Source organism: Saccopteryx leptura, chromosome 6 (genome assembly GCF_036850995.1).
Source record: "Saccopteryx leptura isolate mSacLep1 chromosome 6, mSacLep1_pri_phased_curated, whole genome shotgun sequence".
NCBI classification, from domain to species: Eukaryota; Metazoa; Chordata; class Mammalia; order Chiroptera; family Emballonuridae; genus Saccopteryx; species Saccopteryx leptura.
The window spans coordinates 23,560,576-23,585,889 of record NC_089508.1 but is presented as its reverse complement, the minus strand read 5'-3'; the positions used below and the strand labels follow the sequence as shown (position 1 = coordinate 23,585,889).

At 46.9% G+C, this 25,314-nt stretch overlaps 1 protein-coding gene across 14 annotated transcripts in view; it reads left to right on the top strand.

Annotated features, from left to right (window-relative positions):
- NRXN3 (neurexin 3) overlaps window positions 1–25,314 on the top strand; it is a 1,639,812-nt gene that overhangs the window by 80,347 nt on the left and 1,534,151 nt on the right. For all 14 annotated transcript variants that reach the window (XR_010752009.1, XR_010752008.1, XR_010752007.1 and 11 more), the window contains exon 3: window positions 25,104–25,121. Coding sequence is in view for 11 of the 14 variants with exons in the window: in XM_066388158.1 (XP_066244255.1) it covers window positions 25,104–25,121 (18 nt within the window). In the remaining 3 variants the exon portion in view is untranslated. The remainder of the gene's footprint in view (window positions 1–25,103; window positions 25,122–25,314) is intronic.

Here is a 25,314-nt window from a genome sequence, read left to right as displayed (position 1 = left end):
GGTGTTCTGGTGCACACAGCAACCCGATGGAGTGGGGGGGGGGGCGACTGGTGTTCTGGTGCACACAGCAACCCTCTGGAGTGGGGAGGGCGACTGGTGTTCTGGTGCACACAGCAACCCTCTGGAGTGGGGAGGGCGACTGGTGTTCTGATGCACACAGCAACCCGATGGAGTGGGGGGGGGGGGGGCGACTGGTGTTCTGGTGCACGCAGCAACCCGATGGAGTGGGGGGGGGGGCGACTGGTGTTCTGGTGCACGCAGCAACCCGATGGAGTGGGGGGGGGCGACTGGTGCTCTGGTGCACACAGCAACCCGCTGGAGTGGGGGGGGGGGGCGACTGGTGTTCTGATGCACACAGCAACCCGATGGAGTGGGGGGGGGCGACTGGTGTTCTGGTGCACACAGCAACCCGATGGAGTGGGGAGGGCGACTGGTGTTCTGGTGCACACAGCAACCCGCTGGAGTGTGTGTGTGTGTGGGGTGACTGGTGTTCTGGTGCACACAGCAACCCGCTGGAGTGGGGGGGGCGACTGGTGTTCTGGTGCACACAGCAACCCGATGGAGTGGGGGGGGGGCGACTGGTGTTCTGGTGCACACAGCAACCCGATGGAGTGGGGGGGGGCGACTGGTGTTCTGGTGCACACAGCAACCCGATGGAGTGGGGGGGGGGCGACTGGTGTTCTGGTGCACACAGCAACCCGATGGAGTGGGGGGGGGGGCGACTGGTGTTCTGGTGCACACAGCAACCCGATGGAGTGGGGAGGGCGACTGGTGTTCTGGTGCACACAGCAACCCGCTGGAGTGGGTAGGGCGGGCCTTGCCGTCCCACTGAAAAGGTGAGGGGACCAGACCTGAGCTGGCTTTGAACCTGTTGTGGGTAGAGGGTTGGAGGGCAGGTGTCTCTGGGACCTGAGAGCCCAGCTTCCCCACCATGGCATTTCATGTCTGCTTCAGGCTCCCTTCTCAATTAGCACAAATGGCCTGTGTCTCCATGGTGAAATGAAGCGTTGCCTCCCTGGATGCTGTTGATAAGCAAAATGTCAAGCTCCTGGTATAGGAGGTTATCAGCTAGGCCAGTCCCAGGAGACATGCTCCTCCCTGTCAGAGAGGAAGAGAGACGATGAAAGCGTGAGCGTGAATGAAATGAACGATTTGGCGTATTCGGTCATCACCCTGAAGGCCCTGGTTTGAAGTCAAGTGCCTGGGATTGGACTTCTCAGTCCCGAAGTAGTTGGAGCAAACCACACCACCCCAGAGCATCCCTGGACAGCCGGACCTCTGCAGGCCTACCTTTGGTTTCCCAGGGGCCAGGAAGTACCCAGCACCCAGCCCAGGGTCGGTGGTAAATGACAGAGCTCCCGGGTCACTCTCTCAGATGCCTGTTTGTTCTCCTGTTCCCTTTGACTCTCTCCACAGATAACACATCCAAACTCCCTTTCTGTGTTTCTTCTCTTTTCCTCTGTGTGTGTGGAGGGGGGGGGGGGGGGGGTGGGGGAGATTATCACAGAGGCGGATTGACCGTGAAACTGACATTTTTATATATCCTCACTCATATGGTCCCTTCCCAAGGCCCCACACCTCACTTTGCATTTATAATTTCTTTTTTTCTTATGGAATCCCCAATGTGAGAAGCTCCCGGCCCCAGCTCTGCGGATCCGCCTCTGTTAAGAGGATGTGTTGCTGTCGGTGACAGCAATGTTGCTCTGGGTGTTTGTGTGATTCCCTGATGACCTACGACCCTTCATCACAGACGAATTTTCCTTCACTTCATAACCTATCGGGCAGGAAGAGCCCTGGAGAGGGAGTGTGGGAGGTTGGAAGGCATATAGGAATATGGTTTGGGAGGGCATGGGGGTAGGAGGACACATCTCGGTTAGCTAGTGGGTAAGGAGAGGGTGTGTTTGGAAATGTTTGCAGTAGGTTGATGGTAGATTTAGAGGAACAAACTGGTGTTTAAATAGAGGGAACGCCCCAGTCTCTCTCCTGAGATTTTCCCAGCTGAAGGTGCGGTGTTTGGTTGCCAGAGCTCAGCGGGGGGCTGTGTTACAGGTGACAGGCTGTGGCTGACGGAGGGGAAGCAGGCGGCCTGGTTCTGCAGGCCTGTCTCCGTGATCTATTTGGGAACTGACAGTGCCAGTGGGTTGTCATTACCGCTGTTGTTCTCCAGAAATTGATGTCTTTGGGTGACCTATTTAAAAGCAATACAGGGCCCCCTTTAAATGTGTCATTTTCTATATCTGCTCTCATACCTCTGCTGATATTCACAATGTTCCTAAGTAATGTATTTCCCAAAGTTAAAAAAATTTTTTTAACCCAATAACCAGTACCAGCAGTTTTTAAAAACAAATTGATCTCATAGTCATCCAGGCAAACCACCCAGCGCAACTCTGATAAAACTGACTTTGCATGTGGTACTCAAAACTGTGAATGCCTTCAGCTCTTCCGGGCAGGAGTGGGGGTGGGGGACGCTGTACTCTGTCAGGCTGTGCGAGGGCCTGAAGATGTGGAGATAAAAGAGAGGCAGCAACAGGAGCTGTAGGCAACTTGAAGCTCCTGGCTTAAGCTGTAAAATGCATTTAGGATTCTTTTGGTTTTACTGAGCCTTGTATTTAAGTACAGTATCTTTGTAGCTAAGAAAATGACCCTGGGGAGCTTCGCCTTCAAGTTTCTCCATGAAACTCTGTGCATCTGATCCTCTCCTGATAATTCTGCCCCTCGCCTGCCAGTTTGGCTCTCCTGAAGCGGTCCTGTTTGCCGGTGACTGAGTCTCAGGAGTCCAGTGGTTGCTGGCAGCGCCAGGGCTGGTGTTTCCACTCTAGCGGGCAGTGTGGTCCAGGCAGTTCTACAGCCTCTCCCCCAGGGATGATGGGCAATGTGCCGCCCCAGCCTCTGGGGAACGAAGACAGTGCAGTGTGAGGGTACAGCTTACTCCCTTCATGAGCTGCTTCCAAATAAAAACAAGAACCCCACGTGTGAGGAGGGACAGCTGAAGTCACTTCTGTGTGATCCAAACAGTGGAAAAGGGCTGACAAAGCTGGGAAGTTATTGGACACTCGTGTCCCGTGCTCCTTCCTCGTTCTCTCAGGCCTCTTTCCTGTCGGGAGGGGATCCTGGCTCTCCTGTGGTTAGCCTCAGATGGCCGAGGGAATGGGGCAGAGTGGGTTCCAAGGCCCCTTGCCCATGGAATTCTTAAAAAGATTAGTCGCCCCGCAGTGTATTTGCTTGATTTGGGCTGGGAAATACAGGGCTGGAGTTCAGGCCGAGGCAGTGTTCTGGGGGCCCTTCCATAGTTTTCTCCTGGTGCAGAGGAGAAGTCCTCTGTCTGGGATGATGCACACAGATCCCAGGACCCGCATAGAAGGCAGCGCGGCGTTTCTGTGGCCTCCTGGCCGTGGCTTTGCCCTGGGTGTTGCGCGGGAAACCCAGGCACATTGTAAAGAACCATGAAATAATAAGTTTGGAGGGAATTTTAAAGGTCTTTGCAGCAAACTGCTCATTTCCCATCTCTTCCACTGAACCCCCACACCACCCCCAGTCCACGGCAGGGATAGGGGCTCAGTGCTTTCCAAGGCAGCATGATGTGTCTCTGATTACTGCTCTCAGGGAGCTAGCTCTCCCTACATCGGACCAAAATCAGCTTCCCAGCCGCTTCCTCACTGGTCCTCCATCTAACGAAAGCAATCTGACCTTTGCAATGGGCCTTGTGGGTGAAGGGGATGGGTGGTTCATAACATTTGTGGGTGATGCTTCGTAGGAAATAACCCTCGTGTGAAGGTAAAATTCATAAGGGATCCTCTAAAATGGAACTAGCCATGCACACACCACCGAGTTACTTAGAATTAACTGCTTGTGATAAATCTTAAACAACGGGGGAGGCACTGATGTGGGAAGAGAGTCTGAGGTAAGCAGGTGATTCATACTCCAGTCATTCTGATCCTAGGGAGCTCGTGCTCTGAAGGATTCATGGTTAGCCCATCTCTGGCTTTATTACCTGTGCTTCATTTCGTCCCCTAAGATGTCCCATCTTCCTCCATACACGGCTAGCTTTCAGCATCTCTGAGTTCCCAAGGAGCCCCCTAGAAACCTCTAATTGCTCGGCCGTAAGATGAGAGGCTCCAGAATGCTGTGGGACAGAGAAAATGGAACCGGGTTGGACTTGCTTGGCAAGCCCATCCTGGCAGCCTGGGCCAGACACCCCAACAACTATCAAGATTTTGCTAAAAAGCCTAACAGGATGCTTAAAATAAAAGACAAAGGCCTGAGCTGGAGCGATGTTGAATAGCTGCTCCCGGAAACTGGCCTTGGAAGTGTAAGCCTTGTTGGAGAATGCTTCCTACTCTGCCAGGTTGCCCGGGGTGGCCCGTGATCTTGGCACTGCTGGGCAGAAGTTTCCGAGGGACAGGGATTAGGCAGGGCTGGAAGATGTTATTCCCATGTTGGCATAGACTGGAATTCCCTCCTGCACCCCAAGGGGGATGAAGCTAGTCTTGGCTCTTGGCCATCTTCCCATTGATAGTCCTTTTACTGACGCTGCAGCAAAGAAAAGAGACTCTGTCTTATAATTTTGTGGTGTAAAATAGTTTACTTTGAGGAGCAAAGCCCACAGATATCATGTTGAGTCCCAGCATTGAAATGTACCCAGTGTCACTGACTTCCACTCTGAGGTCTCACTGTCCACGGACCCCATAGAGCCAGGCTCCATGGACCCCAATTATGTGTGGGGAAATGGACCTGACCAGCTCACAGTCATGGTAATGGCCACATGGGAAGATGATTGGGTTTTAGTTGCTGTAGAAACTTTGCTCTTTGCTTATTCTGATGTTGAGTTTTCAGCCTGATGTTAATGCAGATCGGGGCTATTTTTTCCCCTAGTAGAATATATAACCAGTGGCTACATTTTAATATGTCTCTTGGCTCCCTTTGGCTTTCACATCCCTAATGCAAGTCACAATGGCTTAGCTGGGTTTCCCAGTTCCTGTGGTAGGAACACATGTGGAGAGGTACACTTTATGAGAACTCTAAGACAGGAAATCAAGGCGGAACCCTGTTTCCCTTTGTTAATTACTGCACGTACAGGCTTGGGGGCTAAATGCCACATCTCTGGTAGCTGAAAAAAAGCAGGTGCTCAGTAAATGTTCATTGCCTTAATAAAGCACATTGTGCGTGTGCGTGTGTGTGAGTATGCATTCATGCTTCATACGCAGACACACCTGTGTTTATGTATATGTGTGTATTTTCTCATTAACATGTCTAACGGATGGAGGCAGGGTCCCAGGAATGTGAGCTCAGTGATGGCTGTTATGTAATTGAATCAGTGGGATAGATAGGACTTGGACCACAGTGGCGTGGACCACCATGGAAATGCTTTCCGTCTTTTAATAGGAAAAGTGGTGTGTTTACTGTGGGAAAGTTTTCAGTGAATCTGTGTCAAGCACCTACACAGTTCACCTGGTTTGAGCTAGCTGAGGACAGGCTAGAAAAGACTTTTTTGTTGTTGTTGTCGTTTACAAACCAATGGTTTCCTGTAACAATTAGAGGCAGCAGCCAGCCTGGGACCATGTAAATGTGTGCGGAATGGCTGTTTCAGGCAGGCATGTTGTTGTCACTGGAGATGGAGAGGCCCCATTAGCTCCTGTGGATTCCCTAGAGGAGACAAGGCTCGCTGGGGACAGGATAATTATCCTCGGGTATGGGAAGAGCTGCTGCAGAGAGGAGGTAGTGTATACAGGGCAAAGAGACTTGAAGGGACCAGAGCTACAGAGGAAGAATTTTGATGCCTTAGAGCTGTTGGACCATGAAATACATAGCTTTGCCGAGTCTTGTCATTGGAAGGGATGCAGCAGGTTCTGAAGTGACACCCGTCAGGAGTGTGTGCTGGTGTGTGTGTGCCTCCAAATCAAGGACTCCATGGTCCTGGGATCTCAGCAGCCTAGTCTGCTATTGTTTGATCATATACATCCTCTGCCTTTCAGGGGGTGGGGAAATTATTCTCTAGATCAATGGCCTTGAGAAGGGGTCACATGCAAGACCATTCTTTGGGAATAGAAGAAAGAAACAATAAAATGTATGGTTCACTTATATGCAAATTATTTATAAATAAATAGACATCTATTGGAAGAACATAGTAAAATTATTTTTTTCTAAAGGGGAATTCTGCCAGAAAGGTCTGGAGGTCACATATGTCTACATTTCTCTTTAATCAGTTATAGTTACTCTCGGCTTCCTGTTGAAATCTCTCGCCCCCTGGGGCTCGCAGCTTCCAGGTGGAGCTTTGGCTGATGCCAGATATGTTCCTGACTCCAGTGGTGTGTGGGGGGCTCCTCTACTCTGCCTTTCACCCTGCACGTGGTGGTTGTGGTTATCCCGGCCAGGTGATTTTGGAGGGCCCCACGGGAAGGTACTGCGGTTACACCTCCCTTTTTCTGAGGCCTCACTGTTCAGAATTGCTAATATAGAGGGCCCCTGGCTTACAGTGATTCTGTTTATAATTTCCTTGACCTTACAATGGTGTGAAAGTGATAGCATTCAGTAGAAACCACACTTTGAATTTTGGCCCTTCCTTGGGCTACAACATTCTCTTGTGATGCTGGGCAGCGTCAGCGTGGCCACAGTCCCACCACGTGGTAATGGCTGATACTGTGTTTATTGTGTTGGATAATTTGCCTAACTCCAGGCAATGTAATGTAACTGTTCTGAGCACATTTAAGGTAGCCTGAACTCCCTATGCTATTTGGGTAGGTTGGGTGTATTAAGTGCATTTTCAAGTTATGAAATTTTCAATTTAGGATGGGGTTGATTGGGACTACTATTCCACAGCCTCTTTCAGCGGAAAAGTCAAGGTATTGATGGGGCAGCTTTGGGATGTGTAAGAGAACAAAGTCTTTGAAGTATCTTTGGGCATTAGCAAAGCAGTTGGTGATATATAATGGTCGTGTTCATTGGACTAAGACGTCTGTTTATTGGAGTAACTTCATTCTTCTAATATTCATGGCATGAGTGCCTCTTAGTACCAGTGTGGTCTCTGCTCTTGAGGAGCTTGTGGTCTAGTTGGGAAGCCTGCCAGGAAAACCGGTACAAAACACATTGGAGCTGTTAATATACCAGGTAGATGTTTGTAGAATAGCTTGAAAGGGAGTGTTCCGCCCTGGCCTGGAAAGAGCATTCACCTGGAATGCCAGGGTCTCCTGCTCAACCCCATGGTTGCCAGCTGGCCCCAAGGGCACTTGTTCAAGCCCAGGTCAGGGCACGTATGAGAAGCAGTCAATCCACAATTAAGTGGAATAATGAGTTGGTGCTTCTTTCTCTCTCCCTCCCTCCCCCTTCCTCTCTCTTAAAAATTAATGGAGGAAAATAAAAAAAGGAGTGTTGCACGCTGCTTGGGGTGGGGGGTCAGGATGAAGGAAATCTCACAGTGGAAACTCTTGGGCTAGACTTGGGAGCTTTATTTAGTAGCCTGGAAGGAAGGGGCATTCAGGGCCACCCTATGAAATAGCAGGGTGCTATTTCTAGCAGTTGGCAGTAGTTTATGTGGCTGATTTGAAGGACTAAGGCCCATGGAGAATAACAAAAGAAAGAGTCAGGCGGGTCTTAACCACTATGTGAGGATTTTGGACGTTATTTTTTTCTGCAGTTGGGAGCCATCAGAAGTTTTTAAGTTGAGTAGTGACAGTCAGACTTGAATTTTAGAGAGATGGCTGTTGGGGCAGTTTACACAATGGAGTGGCTGGTGATTAGGGGGCTGTTGTATGGTTGGGGTGAGTCTATACTGGTGTACAGGGTTGGGGAGTAGTGATGGAGGAAGCGTCAACTGCGGAGATGTTAAAGAGAGAAACTTAGTCATTGGAAAGGCAGAGACTTTTAGTAATTTGGGGCTCAGGCTGCTAGGCTCTGACACGCACTAGCTGTGCAAACTTCGGTAAAGGAGTTCTCTATGTTTCAATTTCACCATCTGTGAAATGGGGATAATAGTGCCCATCATTTAGGATTGCTAGGAGGTTTAAAAGCTAGTGCACATAGAATGCTTAAGAACAATGCCTAGCACACAGTAAACATTCAGTGAATGTTAGCTATTCTTGTAAATTATTAATGATTACCAGTTACTATTAAAGAAGGGGAAGGAGGAGCTTTGATAACATGCTGTTTTGGTTGTAGGTATAACTAGGACCGGAAAGTCTGTGGGAGGAGTATACTTGGTGAAGGCAGGGGAAAGATAGTAATATTTGGTTTGTCTATATCCTGACATCCTCAGAACCTGTAGGACAGTGGCAGGGAGGTGGGCAGAGGCAGGTAGAAGCAATGGTTCTGCTAGGGAAGAGGTTGGGCTGAGCCAGATGTCAGCATTGTTGTTTGATAGGGTGAGGGAAGGCTTACACATGTATATGGTTGTACAGGCAAGGAGTATAATTGAAAGGTGAAGAAAGCTAACCTTGAAACCTTTAGAAACCTTAATATTTAGTACAGTAGAAGTAAGAAATCCATGATGGATTAAAGCAGATGACTTTAGAAGGTGGAGAAGGAAATTAGGAATAAAAGTTCTTTTAAATTCCTCACTGGTCAAACAATGGAAAAGTACAACTTCTCAACTTGACCGAAGTGGGGGCATGCATTTGAATGCAATAAAATAGTATAAAAATTACATAATTTAGTTTCAAAACAATTCACTTCGCTCTTTTTTCTACCTTCACTTTAGTGAGGTAACTGGGAAAATTTCTGCAAATAGAAATTTGAGGAAACACAAATAGAAACTTATGTCTCATGTATTGATGCTGAACCTGAGAATTTTGGATGCTCTTCTCACAATGGAGTTTCTAGCTCCTAGGGCATCAGAACCCAGTGGGAATCAAGGACTCGCGATCTGAAGGAATAAAACCCAGAGAAATGAGATGACTTGCTCAAGATCAGCACGTTGGCATTCTGGTTTGCACGTTGTTTTTCTTTGAGACCATGTCTCTTAAACATGAAATGCATTGGCTACATTTTTCTTGGAGTTGTGTATCAAACTCTCATGGGGGGGGGGGTGGTGCCAGCACTGATGCTCAGCTCAAAGCCACCCGCCGTCTCCTGGTGTTGGGGAGGAGAGTCCTCTGACTCTGTTCTCTGTGAGCTCAAAGAACAGACCCCCCAGAGCAGAGGTGTGGAAGCCCCTGACTCAGCAGCCAGGAATGTAAGTGCTGGTAATGAACTCACTTGTGGTTTCTCTATCTCTGCCCAAGGCTGGGGCGCTTGGAAAGAAAACGAAATACTTTCTTAAGGAAATCGAGGTTCATTTCTGGTTGCCTGCCTCCTGCCTTTCTCCTGTTTCCAGCTCTCCAGGGCTGGGGTTGGTGGCGGGGGCGTGTTCCGAATGCTTGCTGTGCGTTCCAGTTTTCCAGGAATTTCAGGACACAGGAATTTTCACCCAGCTGTGTTGTGTATTGCTATTCAGCAATCTGAAGTTGCTTATCCAGCGTAAGTCAGAATGGGGAGCCGAGGGAGGAAGGGGAACGCCTTCAAACATTTTTCTAAGCAGAAGAAATTGAGGTGTTAGGGGCCCAGCTGGCCTGTGATGGGAACCGAGAAATGGAGCCTACGTGAGCATGCATGCTCACATGAAATCTCTTACTGAAACACGGCGATGCTTTTTGAAAAGTACCTTTTCCACCTCCTACAACAATAGCATTCAGTTACTGAGGGCCCACTGTGTGTCACGTGCGCTGGGCGTAGAGTGATGAATAAGACAGGTGTGCCATCATGCTTAATTAATCATGCAATTATTAGTGATGGATGTTTTTTTTTTTTTATTTTATTTTTTTAATGGGGCGACATCAATAAATCAGGATACATATATTCAAAGATAACATGTCCAGGTTATCTTGTCGTTCAATTATGTTGCATACCCATCACCCAAAGTCAGATTGTCCTCTGTCACCTTCTATCTAGTTTTCTTTGTGCCCCTCCCCCTCCCCCTTTCCCTCTCCCCCTTCCCCCGTAATTACCACACTCTTATCAATGTCTCTTAGTTTCGCTTTTATGTCCCACCTACATATGGAATAATACAGTTCCTGGTTTTTTCTGATTTACTTATTTCACTTCGTATAATGTTATCAAGATCCCACCATTTTGCTGTAAATGATCCGATGTCATCATTTCTTATGGCTGAGTAGTATTCCATAGTGTATATGTGCCACATCTTCTTTATCCAGTCAAGTGATGGATGTTTTGAAAGGAGAAGCATAGGGTAACAGTGACCTCTTCACACCTAGCACAGCAAAGACTGTGAAGTTCAGAGGTGGGATTACCGCACTCCAAGGAATCACAGGGTTCCAGGCTTTGTTGGGACCCAGTTTTCAGGCCAGCTCTCCCCCAGTTTGCTAGGCAAGGATCACAGGTAGAGCCTGTGGACTTAGGGCTGAGTTTCAGTTAGTGCCCACATCTGGTCATATTATTGAGTATTGCCTCAAAGATCCCATCTTAATTTCATGGAAATCTTAAGATTTATCACCTGCTTATTTTGATTGACTAACTTTAATGATGATGATGGTGATGAGTTACTTCTCATGAAGTGATTTCTACATGTTAGGCAGTAGGGTAAGTGTTTTCAAAAGTAACTTCCTTTAATTCACCCAACCACTTCTACCAGGAGGTTCTACTATTGTTTTCCAGATATTATAGATGAGAGAACTGAAGTTGAAGAGAGAAAGCAATCTATCTGCCAAAGAAACAGGTCTGGGCTTTGATCTGGAGCTTGAGCTCTCTCTCACCTCACTCTTCCCCCTCTTCAACCTGGCATTAAACAGTGGCTCCTAAGGCCATCGATAGCCCAACCCTATTCTCTGCTGGCCCAATGGGGTACCTTTAGTATGCAAGGTACCACTTTCTTCTCTTCACCCACTAACTTCTGACCTTTTCCGTCTCTGCACAGGACTGATTTTGATCCTGATTCAGACACCTGTTGCAAAGAGAAACATATATACAAACCATGCTGGGCACTCTACTTCCCTACTTCTTATCTTTGGTGTTTTATCCTGGCCCATGCGCCATTTCGTTCAACCATGAACTACTTGAATGAGAATCCGGTATTTTCTCAATCTTTTGTAACCCATGAACCCCAAGTAATATTTTGTTATAGTTGGTCTTTTGTCAGCTTAATCCCACCATCTATCTAAAAGACCTCTTTTCAAGCTTTGGTGGAAATCTTTTGCTAGTATTAAATTGTAAAATGAATATTGTTTCAATTTACATATCCACCCCCAACATATATAGTATATTATATTACCCCTGCCCCTTCTTGAGCATCACAGTCTGATCTACTTTTATGAAATGGTGACCTAGAGAGGCAAGGTAACTTACAATAGGACTGTCAGCTAGAAACTGGCCAGGGGACTGGGACTATGTAGTCCAGGTACCCTAATTCCCAGTCTAGCATCCATTCCCGTAAATCACACTAAGCAAAGATATGTGGCTCAAGAGAATTGATTGAGTCAACAGAACATTGACTGCCAAGCATAATCTGTGGGGATCAAAACAGCTATGGTGCCTGTCTTCATGGGCCTTACAAATCAGAAGAAAATACAGCTATGGAAAACCAATAAATGTATAATTGCAATTGTGATGAGTGCTCTAGATAGAAAGAACAGGGTGAGGGAAGATGTAATGAGAAAGAAGGGGCGCTAGGAAGGCCCCTCTGTGAAGGTGACATCTGAAGATGAGAAGGAACAAGGAGAACACAATGGAGAGGCTGTATGTATTCTCTGTCACTTGGCTGGCCTAAGAACAAGGTTGACTAGTCTAATAGACTTGACAGGAAATATGTTTCTTTCCTTTTATATATTTGTTTGGAATATGGCTGATGGTTCCTACAGAAGGATGGAGGGGTGGATAAGGGACTGTGTGGTGATGGGGAAGAGAGAAGCTGTCAGTGTGATCGGATGAGGACAGCTGACCTCGTCGGGTAAGCAAGCATCCACATGGACCTCTCCATCCAGGGTTCAGAGCCCTAGAAGTGAGGGTTGGGGGGTAGACTTCTACTTAGAGGAAGCTGTTTGTGGAGAAGGTAAAGCTGAGAGGCTCTTGACACAGCCACAGTGACTGTTATTTGATGCCAGCCCAAAGTGACTTGTTCCTCACAGCATGAGTCTGACCCACAGCCCGGAAATCTGCCTGGGCTTTTCCAGAGAGCTGCCCTTTCTTCCCAGGGCTTATGTTCCCGCTGGGACCTGTCCTCTCAGGTCCTCCCACCTGCCATGAGGTGTTTCTCGGTGTGTGAAGAGGAGTAAGTGTTGTCCTGATCACCTCGTGCTCTTTGGTTCTTGTTACGATAGATATTTATGTTCCAGGATGTCTACAAAATTCTCAGCTTGGAGGGGGAGGGGTACAGTCTGAGGCTGGGGGTCAACTTGGTTCAAAATGGCTGAACATTTATAGAACACTTACTATGTTTCAGGCACTGTATGAGTAAGCTTACCTTTTATCTCCATTCTGGGTGAGGATACTGAAACACAGAGACTCCCCGATCTACCTGCAACCTAGTAGGACAGAAACACAGAGGGGATAGAATGATGTTTTACCATTTTTCAGGAAAACAAGAAAAATAAACATAGGGCAGGAAATTTATAGTAAAGTCATATTTTTAAAAAAAAATACTTTAAAAAAAATTCTGAGATTATGTCCTTTTATTTTGGGGTCTTGAATGCCTTTTATTTTTAAGAAAACATGATAATACAATACAAAGAGTCAGTTTGGGGTTTTTATTCTTTCTTGGCAAAATAAAAATACAGTTATCCTACATTAGTTTCCAAAATGGCTTTAAAGTGCTTTAAATATGTCATAGGTAAATCAAGTCTAATTGTCTGAGAACTACTGTTGCAGGCTGTGGCTGGTTTCTGGTTCCTTTTTTTATTTAAAGAGAGAAAGTTGGGGAGGAACAGGAAGCATCGACTCAAATGGTAGTTACTTCGTTTATGTGCCTTGACTGGGCAAGCCCAGGGTTTCATACTGGCGACCTCAGCATTCCAGCAGTGCCTGGTTTCTAAGCTGCCTTCTTCCTGGGAGTGAACGATTAGGGCAGTTTTATTCACTTGCCATTCTGCTTTTTTATCAGAAAAAAGTTGCCACTGGACAGGACCTCTGAGATCATACAATTTATTTTTCTTCAGCATTTACCAAGGATGTTAGGATTGCATCCTTTGACCCCGAGACCTTTTACCTCTATGTTGGTATAATTAGGGTTATACAAACCCTGAAACATTTATTTATTTATTTATTTATTTATTTAATAAAGGGAGCATTTTTCAGAAGCAAACAATGTGAGGCTCATAATTTCTTCAGTTCATTTTCTCTTCAGTGTAGTTAAATCCTTTCTTATTTTTCCAATTCCTTTATAGTTGATGGAATTCTTTCTAACAAGATCGATTCTGCTCCATGTGTCTTCCCTAGTGAAGATTTGATTCATCGATTGGTTGGTTGTGTGTGTGTGTGTGTGTGTGTGTGTGTGTGTGTGTGTGCGTGCCTATCATATTTTGCCCATCTAAGCTCTACCCCTGTGGGCATTCTTTTGCTGTTGTTATTCCTACCATACCCAATTTTCTCACATCTCATTTGCCGGTCTAAATTTTGTCGTCAGTGTTTGATTTTTCCTTCCATTTTTTTTTTTTTTTAGTCAATAACAAATTTTATCATGTGCATTTTTAGCTACTGTCAGTTTCATTTTGTGTTGCTTTTTTTTTTCTTTCCCTGACAGGTCTAATTTTTTTCCAGGTCAGTTTTTACAATTTGAAGAACTACTTCCTACAACTAAAGTCAGTCTCTTTCCTGAAGATTTTTTTTTTTATTAAAGCAGGTCCAAGCTAGGAACCTGTGACCTGAGGGGTCATAACATCAGGGTCAAAGTATCTTGTGTTGTTTATAGAGATCAGTGGAGATCCAGGATTAAGAAACTGACCCAAGGTCATAGATAAAGTTAGCAGCAGAGGTGTGTTGGGTCATTTTAGAATGTACAGCTCCTCTAGTTCAGAGAAGGGCAGGACAAGAATATGAAATTGAGACGACCTTGATGGTGTGCCTGCCTCCTCCTACCCTCCACCCTTCACCACCTCTTCTGAGTCTAACAGAATGTCCACTGACCTGCTCCCTGAGAAATGGCAGCTGGGGCTCACACTTTAGAACCTTCAACCATCAGGGAAACAAGGAAAAGGGGAGAGCCTTCCCCAGAACCAATTAGAAAGGCTAGGGAATGGGGTCGTCCCTTCCCTCTTGGCTTCTTCCTAGCAAGGCCTGTCTTAGGTTGTGTGTGCACTGGGCATGATTTACAAACAAGCAGGACCAACAAGGAAAAATCCTCTCTTGTGTAAAATTAGGTCAGTGGCAGAGTTGGGAGGACAGGGAGTCAGGCCCTGCTCGCCCATCCTTCAGTTCACCCTCCTTGCCTGAAGCCATCAGGGCAGAGGCCAAGGGTGCTGCTGGGAACAGACATCTGAGCATGGGGTGGGGTGGGGGCAATGCCCACGCACGTGTTTGTGTGCGGTTGTGTGTGAATGTAAAAGCCGTCTGTGTCCCAGCCACTTGGGACTCCCCCATCTCAGTGTATTTGTCTGAATTACTCAAAGGGGGATATTAGTGTTGTCTAATAACAACCTCAGATTTATCAAGGGATTTGTGTGATTAATTCTCAAGCAGAGCACAGCAGATAGATTAGAGCTCAGCCTGTGCAGTGGGTCTGCACCCCCGCTCCCTCTCCTTTCTGATTGGTGCTGAGGGAGGCTCTCCTCTTTCTTCATTGTTGTCCTGATGGTTGAAGGCGCCGATGTTGAGGCCCCCACCCTGAGACGGCTGAAACCATTTTCCATCGCTATAATGCATGAGCGAGTGTCCAGGAAGACAGCGAAGTTTCCAAGTTCATGCTCTTGTTCCTCTATGGAAGCTGCAGAGATGGGGCCACCACGGTACTCTCGGTGCTGGGCCCTTCTCCCAGACCCCTTGTCGGGGCACTGGTGCCCCTACTGTGACCCAGTGGGAACAGCAATGGACTGGGGACACAGGTGACTGGAATTTTAGATTCGGCTTTAACACTGACCAGCTGGGTGGACATGTCACTTTCTCTGTCATGGGTCTGTTTCTCTTGTCTGAGCCTAAAGAATCCTGTACAACTTTCTGGCACCGATCATAGTGATAAATAGATACCTAATTGTCTGGTTATGTGTGGCCCATCCTCCTAGCGAGACTTGAAGCCCCAAGAACGCAGGACTCATGTCTGTCTGGTTCATTTGCTGTGCCCCCAGCACCTAGGACAGGCTGTCGATGTGAGTCTGTGTGACGAAGATGTGTCTGTGGAATGTACAATGAAAGGGATGAATCTACTTGACATCCTAGAACTCTTCCACTTCTAAAATTCCCTGTGTCTCTTTCACTCTCTTCTCTTTGAAACAATCATATAGCCACCTCCCCATTTTAATGTTTCTACTGTTTTTCTTTCTTTTTTTTTCTTTTTTTTTTGTATTTTTTCTGAAGTTGGAAATGGGGAGGCAATCAGACAGACTCCCGCATGCGCCTGACGGGGATTCACCCGGCATGCCCACCAGGGAGCGATGCTCCACCCATCAGGGGCGTTGCTCTGTTGCAACCAGAGCCATTCTAGCGCCTGAGGCAGAGGCCACAGAGCCATCCTCAGCGCCTGGGCAAACTTTGCTCCAATGGAGCCCTGGCTGCGGGAGGGGAAGAGAGAGACAGAGAGGAAGGAGAGGGGGAGGGGTGGAGAAGCAGGTGGGCGCTTCTCCTGTGTTCTCTGGCCGGGAATTGAACCCGGGACTCCTGCACGCCAGGCCGACGCTCTACCACTGAGCCAACTGGCCAGGGCCCTGTTTTTCTTTCTTTAGCTATAGGAGTACCATAGAAGTTTTTGATGCCTAACATGTGGAGTTTCTTCCAGGGGCTGCTGTGTGCTTGCTTGACCTCTGGGGCTCCTGGCAGTGCCAAGCCTCCTTGCCTGGGTCCCCCGGTTGTTTCTGGAAGGGCCCGCGGAATGCCATTGACCCCTTCGAAATGGGATTGGCAGTAATTAACAGGCTATGTACATGGTTCTCAGACTCAAAAAAGGACACTTTTAGGTTCAGAGCGGATCCTGCTCTAATTTCACACCACCACACACCTTGGCGTTACAAAGGGAAGAAATCAACCTTGCTCATTTTCTGAAGATGGAAGAAAGGGAGGGGTGTGAGGGGAAGCAGAAAAGCTAACAGGGGCTTGGTAGGGAGGGATCCTTCTATTGGGGCTACAGTGGCCCCTCCTCCATGGCAGGGGTTAGGTTCCACAATCCTCCACGATAGGCGAAAATCCGTGAAGTAGCGACCTTATATTTATTTTATTATTTATATATATTTTAAGGCTTTATAAACCCTCCCCGCCCTCTTTTTTTTTTTTTTTGTATTTTTTTTCTGAAGCTGGAAACAGGGAGAGACAGTCAGACAGACTCCCGCATGCGCCTGACCGGGATCCACCCAGCACGCCCACCAGGGGGCGATGCTCTGCTCCTCTGGGGCGTCGCTCTGTTGTGACCAGAGCTACTCTAGCGCCTGGGGCAGAGGCCAAGGAGCCATCCCCAGCGCCCGGGCCATCTTTGCTCCAATGGAGCCTCGGCTGCGGGAGGGGAAGAGAGAGACAGAGAGGAAGGAGAGGGGGAGGGGTGGAGAAGCAGATGGGTGCTTCTCCTGTGTGCCCTGGCTGGGAATCGAACCCGGGACCTCTGCACGCCAGGCCGACGCTCTACTACTGAGCCAACCGGCCAGGGCTCCCGCCCTCTTATAAACCTTTCCCACACTGTTATTAACCTTTTCCACACTTCTTTTGCTTATTTTACCACAAAAATAATTAAAATAATAAATATATAAAAATACCTATCTAATGCAAAATCCCGCGATATAGTGAAAAATCCACCATACAGTGAGACCACGAAAAGTGAGCCGTGACATGGTGAGGGACGACTGTAATTCTGGAGATGGATAGTGGTGAGGGTTGCACAACAATAGGAACGCACTTTATACTCCTGACCTGTACACTTAAAAATGGTTAAGTGGTACATTTTATGTTATGTTATTTAATTTACCACCACCAGCACCACCACCACCACAACAACCAAAAAATATAGGAAAACAAAACAAAAATTCATGGCTGTGTCTTCCAAACCCAGCTCTTTCCTGATATCCATAACAGCGCCCCCTACAGAAGAGCTGCAGTAAACCTTGTCTTCCAAGGCTCTTTGAACTGAATTGCAAAATTTGTAGAACTCAACCCCCACTGAAACCCTGGGAAGAACCACCTGCTTTCCCCAGGCCATAATTCCAATTGGCATAAGCCCTGAGGGGTTAGTCTCTCTAGAGAGCAAGGAATTCTTGGAAAGAGGACAGATCCTCTTAAGGAAATCGCTCGGGTCAAGCAATGCAGTAATTACGATCTGCCAACATTGATTGGTGCTTTCTCTGTCCCAGACTTGTCTCGGTGCTTTTGCATACATTAGTTCCTTATAACCCTTACATCAGTCCTACAAGGTCTACAGATTGCCTCCATTTTACAGATGGGGTAGTAAGAGCTCAGAGAGGTTAGTGAACATGTCCAAGATCAAATACATAGTATGTGGAAGAGAGAATTTTTATCCAAGTCTTCCTGACTCCAGAATGCTGTGCTATCTGCAGGGGGCAGGGAAATTGAAGCTGTCTGCATCTGTTTCTGCAACATGAGCATGTATTCCTTTCTATCCTTCTAAATGGCGGGACAGCCTATCATCTAGGTCAGTTTCTCTCTTGATTTCCTGGCATTCTCTGAGCTGTAGGTGTATATCTTTCTTCCTGGTGGACCATGCTTATTTAGAAAGGTCAGCATTCATTTCTTTACCTAGGAAGATGGCATTTGGGTTCTGCTATGTCCTGTTAGGAGAGAACCTATTGTAGGTACCAACCTCGTGACCTAAGGCTGGGAAGTACTATTTAGCTAGAGACACTTTTTGTTTGCAAGGCTTACACAGCTCAATAGGAACTCGACCCTTTCAGTTGAAAAGGGAATCAACAAGCCAGCAGAGATACTAATATTAACAGTTTCAGTAAGTTTTTATTGAATGTTTACTCTGTGCCTGGCGTTGTCCTTAGTACTTTATATGGATCATCTCATTTGATCCTAACAGTCATATAAATTAGGTACAGTCAGTTCTGCTATAATGTGTGTTTTGAAAATGCAAATTTGTTCCAATGCAATTGATATATTAGGGAACTATTTGAGCATAATAATGTTGCTTTTGATTATGCATGATTTCATCCGTGAGAAGCGCTAGGTAAAGGCAGAAAGCTACAGCCGGCTGAATCAGGCTATGCAAGAAAGAATACACGAAATGCCATACCTCAACACCTGCCGGCTACTTCAGTCACTGTGTGTGTCATGATGCCATTGGATACCCCTCCAATTTCAGATGACCCTTCTCTCACTACTTTGCAACAACTCACAAGCAAACTTCAGGTCTTATTTAAATGCTATACTCCTAACAGTGTTTATGTGTTTCTTAATCATTTAACACATTGTAAAAATGGGCTCCTATCTTTTCATTTAAATTTTTTATGGAACAATAATGTACCCAATTTCACTGGGCTCTTGTGAAGATGAAATGAGTTAATCCATGGAAATGATTTAACAGGAAGCAGTCAATTATTTTGACACTGTTTCCATTTTACAAGTATGAAACTCTGAGAATTTTTTAACTTGTAGCCTTGCCCTTCTCCTATCTGACTAGCAACTTGAATCATTCTGATGATGGCACAATAAGATATCAGAAGCACAGCACAGTTGTTGCTCTTAAAGACCTGAACCCAGGAAAAATGAAGAACACTAATAGTGAAACTTATTTTCACTATTTTTACTATGTATCACTGATGATGTTTTGGGGTTGTGGAACCCAACTCCATTTTCCCTATAAGCCCTGTGGTTTTTTCTGTGAGATTTTTGCACAGCGTAGTGACATTTATGGATGCGTAGGATGCTAGCAGAACGGACTCTACTACCATGATTCCCACGCAGCTGAAGAAGGAGGTGAAGCTAAGAAGCTTGACAGAAACATCTTTAATAGCAAGTGGCAAAGCCAGGATTCAAACCCCAGGTTGCCTTCACCTTATGTCTATGCTCAGAACCCCTAAAGCATAAAATAAATAAAACCGACCGTCCGCACTGATCTCTGAATCCATCTGTAACAGGTGGACTGCCTCTTCCTGCAACTGCCAGTCGAGGTCTGGTTCCCCAGCCAGATCCACTGCGTGCAAGTGCGTGGTAGAGCCCCTCGGGTCCTCGGGGGCAGCAGTGACCCAGCCCACCGCCCCGCCCTTGCTCCTTCCTGCTTCTCATCCCGCCCCTCTCCCTGGGCTGTCTTCCAGGCGGGCTGCACCTGACACAGCAGTCCCCCCTCCTCTCCAGCTTGCAATCTGGAGTTATTAGCATCAAAGACTAAAAGCAAACAGCACCAGGGCTTGGGGGCTCCGTCGACAAAGGCGGATAAATGGGCTGTGTCGGGGAGGAGGCTAACACCACCTGGCCCTTTGTGGAGAGACAACTCTGCCTGTGTTTGAAGAGCTCAGACGCCCACCGACCGCGGAAGGAGTCCCTCAGCTCAGGAAACCCAGCCCCTCCGCTGCTGGAAGTTCGCTTTAGCTCCCAACTAAAAAAAAAAAAAAATCGTTTCTATGCTTGTTCCTGTAGGAGAGGGAAGAACCTTGGGCTCATTCTCCCCTGGGATGAGAAAGGCTAGGCCAATGGGGAGGTGCAGGTTTTGCCTTTTATTTCTTTTTTTCCTCTCCTGATGTGGTAGTCGGGTGTCATGTCATCCTCAGCGGAAGGCCTACCCTGATATCTGTAGGCCTGGGGCAGGAATATGCCTGGAGGCCGCTGGGCAGCCTCCCCCCCCCCCCCCTCCCAGCACTACAAGGTACATATCATATACATCAGTGGGTCACCACTTACCCTGTTACAGGCCAGACCCTGCCTAAACTCTGGGCATACAAGTATTGGATGAAACAGACAATACTTTTTCCTCATGAAGCTTGTAGTTTAATGGGAGATACAACATTAAAACCATAGACCCAGCATGTAATGTCAAACAGTGACTAATGCCATGATGAGAGAAGGCAGTTGAAGAAGGTTATTCTGAGGAAGTGATATCTGAGCTGGTACCTGAAGAAAGTGCAGAGCAGTCTTACATATGCCTGACAAAGACTGTGCAGGCCGGGCAATAGCAAACGCGCAGGCTGCAGGCAGGACCCCTCCATTAGCGGTAGTTAGTTAGTTAGTTAGTTAGTTGCTTCTACTGTCATGACCGGAGGGCTGAGGACTGGCTCACATAACCGGTCATTTTCCCTCTCCCATCCTTACAGCTTTGGCATTTACACTGACCTTGGTGGATAGCAGGTGCTCCAAAAGAATACTAGGGGGCAGAAACACCTGATGAAGACAACTTCTGGCCCAGCCTGCAGCCACCTCTGTTAGAAATGCCATGCTCAAACCAGGGACATGGGAGCAGCTCAGGAGAGGAAGGATCTGAAAGTTACTGCCACCCTTCACTCACTCTCTTTGCCTTTACAACCAGAGAAGAAGTAAATCCGGACATGTCTACCCCCATGGCACTCAGCACCCCCATGGCACTCAGCACCCCATGGACATTTATTGTTCTTCAACAACAATTTTAGCCACAAGTGCAGATGATCAACCTGGTTATATTAAAGTTCAAAGGAAACAATTTCCTGCAGTTTGGGGAGATTTGATTCTAATTGCAGGGGTGGGCGTGGGTGTTGGGTCGGGGGAGGTCCCTCCACCTGCCTCTGTTGCACTTGTAGAGTGTAGCTTAGCAGGGAAGCCTTCCCACGTCACACTTTATTTGGACTACATCATCTCAAGAGGCAGGAACTTGATATACCCCGCTTGCTACTTCCACACTCCCTTATGCCTGTGGAGGGGCTTTGGGGAGCATGGGGCGGGCTGCTTCCTGCAGGCAAAACCCAGTCAAACCTTCCGGGACCCGACCTGGTGAACTCTGCCTTGGGTCTGACCTATTTTCTAGGAGAGAAAATAGAATATAGATTTGAATGCGGTGGAGCTCAGGAAACTACAGGCCCAGCAGTGTGAGGAAATAAAACAGCAGGAGGGAGCTGGGCCAGGCTGGCAAGGCTGAGGATGCCTTCTCCCCTGGATCAATCACATCTGGGTGTCGCTCCCTTTTGCTTTTTCTTCTGCAATTGGCCCTCACTTTTTAATCTATTAAAAATTTTTTACACATACATATTTACACACACACGCACGCATGTGTGCGCACGCACACACACGCACACACATTTCTTAGGGCCAGTTCTGGGGCCCAATGCTGCTCCCCAACATACAGACCCCAGGCCAGGGGTCCCCAAACTTTTTACACAGGGGGCCAGTTCACTGTCCCTCAGACCATTGGAGGGCCGGACTATAAAAAAAACTATGAACAAATCCCTATGCACACTGCACATATCTTATTATAAAGTAAAAAAACAAAACAGGAACAAATACAATATTTAAAATAAAGCACAAGTAAATTAAAATCAACAAACCAGTATTTCAATGGGAACTATGGGACTGCTTTTGGCTAATGAGATGGTCAGTGTGCTCTTCTCACTGACCACCAATGAAAGAGGTGCCCCTTCCGGAAGTGCGGTGTGGGCCGGATAAATGGCCTCAGGGGGCCGTATGCGGCCCGCAGGCTGTAGTTTGGGGACCCCTGCCCCAGGCTGTACATCCATATCAACCACAGACAGAGGGCGCTCTGGGGGTGACTGCCTTAGAAGTGGGAGGCAGCTAGGCATGGAGTCAGACACCACAAACCACCACAGAGACATCCTAGGACACCTAGGACACTCTGCTGTATGACCATCAGAAGGGGTTTTTATTTTTGTTTTTTTAAAATACTCTAGTCCTCTCCTATATGAAGGTAATCAAATTACCAGCTAACACTGACTGAGGACTAGGTCGTTATGTTCTAAGCTCCTAAAACAACCTCAGGAGGTAGGAACCATGATCACACCCGTGTTATGGATGAGGAAACTGAAACAGCAAGCTTAGGTAACTGGCAGAAAGTCCCACAGCCTGAATCCTGGCAATCCAGCTGTGGATTCCCATGACCTGGTCTGAGTCACATGCCTACCCTTGGAGCTCAGGTAGGGGTGGGAGTCATCTCTACCAAGCCATATGGGTTAAGGGTAGGAAAGAGGGTTCCCCAGAAGACAACTAGGGCATGCCATAAAAAGATGGGGAGAAGGATGCTGGTCCAACAATACAGCAGACGGATACTGCTGAAGTTCTCGTCCCTACCCTCTGCTCCTCCCCCTCCCCTTCCACTCCTACTTTTGACATTTCATTCTTTTGGTAAGAATTGAATGCAGAGATTCAGGCAACTCACTGCTCCTGGGGCCAGGGGCCAGGTGACATAGTGTCTCTCCATTCCTCAAATTGGACATAACAGAATTGCCTGTAGGTTGGTGCCACAGCCAGGAGCTGAGTTGGACCCTGACCCTCTGCTGAAGGGGGGTGGGGGAGGGGAGTTCTTGGTAGTTTTGTTGGCTCTCTTTGGCCAAGAAGAGATGCTGGATTTTTTTATACAAAGGACTAGAACTGGACTAAATTAAGGTTTGAGGGAGGGAAACCCATGGAATAAGAGTGGAATTTGATTTCCTGCTTTTGCTTACCCAGAATCTGCTAATTCCCTCTTGCCTCCCTTCCTGACTCACCCCCCTCCCCAAGAAAGGGGAGGAAGAAGAGACAGCCCAGTGGAGGGGTGGGCTGGAGCCAAGGGCTGCACTCACAGGTAGAAGAGTTGAACCCAAATCACCCAAAGAAATACAGCTTAATTCCTGTGATCTCCTGGCATTTCCAGGGAGCCATCTGGCCAACATTTTTTAGTAATTCTGTCTGTGGTAATTCAAAATGATAATAATCAGAGCAACTAACGTTTATGCAGTGTTTGCCTTGTACTGAGTTAAGTGCTTTACAAGAATTTAATCTCATTTAATTCTCATAACACTGCCATGAGGGAGGCTCAGTTATCTTCCCATTTTATAGCTGAAGAAAAGGGCTCAGAGAGAGTTCCGTGGCTGACCCAAAGCCACTGAGCAGACCGGGATTTGAGCCCAGACCAATCTGTCTCCAAAACCTAGGATTGTAACCACAATGATCAAATGGGCAACTTAGTATTGAAAGAACTTTGGGGTTCTAAGGTATCCTGTCTCCCTTGGGTCTTGGTGCCCCCAAAGAACATGTTCCAATGAACAGTGATGTAGACACTCCTACCACTGAACTCAACCACATGTAAATAGTTTGATACCCTGTTTAATAAAGGGGTATTTTAATGACTCCTGTTCTAGGAAATCCATCAGGCATAGTTAAGGGCCTTCTTAGTTATTTATGCAGAATGTTGTCTCTTCCCACCTCCTCTATTTTGCCTCTTTTCTTCCTCCCTACTGCCACTCCACCCCTAAATCTAACAACTCACCAGAAAACCTGAAAGGGGGTGTGGCTGAGGAATGCTTCAGAGCTCTCTAGAAGTCTCTCTGGGCAGACACAGCTTCTAGGGAATGCAGGGTGTGGGCTGGGGAAATGCTCAGCTGTTGCGATGGGTATGCCTCTCCAGAGGCTGAGACACAGTTCTGTTAGGTCAGCACCTGGATTTTTCTGGGGCAAGAGCCCTAAGGAACATGCTAGAACTTTACAGATCTGATGGCAGCAAATTAGAGGCATAGAGGGTAACCCCTGAGCCACTCATGGGGTCAATGGGAGGCATTTGCCCAGCCCCCTTATGGCTTCAGGGTGCTCATTTTCTTGCGAGCTGAATTTGGGTTCCCATATACCCTTGAGAGACTTGGGTTTCAGTTGAATAAAAATTGAACTGGGTGAGATTCAAGAGACTTAGGATTTTTTCTTGGCTCTATCCCTGAACTAGTTGTGTGACCTTAGGCACATTCCTTAACCTCTTTCATCTCCCATCTTCACTAATAATAATAATAATAATTAACATAAATAATGTCTGTGGATACCCAAGACCCCCACCATTCAGTGATTCCAAGTAAGTCACCCAGGATTGCCCGGATGGCCCATGGTTTCTTGAAGCAGCTTCCTGTTCCTTCTCCTCGGCTATAGTATATCCTCAAGGTCAGGTCCAGGGGTTTAAACAATACTTTGGGCTGTTCTTAGTTTGGCTTCTCTAGCATGATTCTGTTTTACACTGAGGGTGGAAGAAGGAGATTGTGTTCATGGAAATGATGGGATTGAACTGTTTTTCATTTCTGAAATTCATTGGCTTAATTCAAATATCAGCCTTCCTAGGGCTGGATGTTTATTTGTAGATATTAAAAGTGATTTCAAATGGCAACTCCTGTCATTAATGATGGGGAGAAAGAAAGGAGAAAAATTAAAGGGGGAGGTAGAATTTCCATTTTTCTGGCAAATGATCTACTCAACACACAATCTCATGCACACACAGCTGTCTGTGATGAAGAATGGTCACTGGGAATTCTGGGGAGGCAGGGACTTCTGAATGTTTTGTGATCTTTTGCCCTTCAGTCCTATGTGATGAACAATGCTGCAACTTGCTCTTAACTCTTATGCCTCTTTTTCTTTGTTCCTCAAGGGAATGGTTTATTATTATTATTTTTCTCTCTCCTGGGAAACCTCTCTTGATTTCATGTCCAGTGTTGTGTATCTGGAGGGAAGGAGGATTTGCTTGGCCATTGGTATGCAGAAATCAACCAGAATATTTTAACTAATATTCTTGCAGGATTCCAGTCTGCTTGGTTGGCTCTTTGGAGCCCTATCTGATTCCAGGATGTTGTCTTTCCGGACAGATGTGAAACTTGCCTCTCTTGTTACATGCACAGTGAAAAGGGAGCTTGGCCCCTCGGCTTGCATGGGTGGTTTTTGGGTGAAAGTAGAACTAAGTGCTCAGAAGCTGAGCACCTTTGGGATCTTGCATGAACTTGATAGTCATGCAAGGGCACATTGCATTGTGTGTATGTGTGCTGCTAACACTCTTCTTCCTTTTCTCTCCCTTTCTCTCCCCTCCCTTTTCCCTCTCTTTGAAAATGCTGCCACAGATGTCAGTCAAGGTCCAGGTGAGTCTTTGTGTCTGTGTCTGCACAGCTGCCGTGCAAACTTCCCCTCCACCAGATTGTGCATGTTTGACTGTGAGTGAGACATTTTCCAAGGGACTCTTAACAGAACCAAAATCTAAATGCACTGCATTTTTTTTTTATTGATTTGGGGTTAGAAGAAATGCCTTGAATTGATGGGTTTGTATTGGTTTTG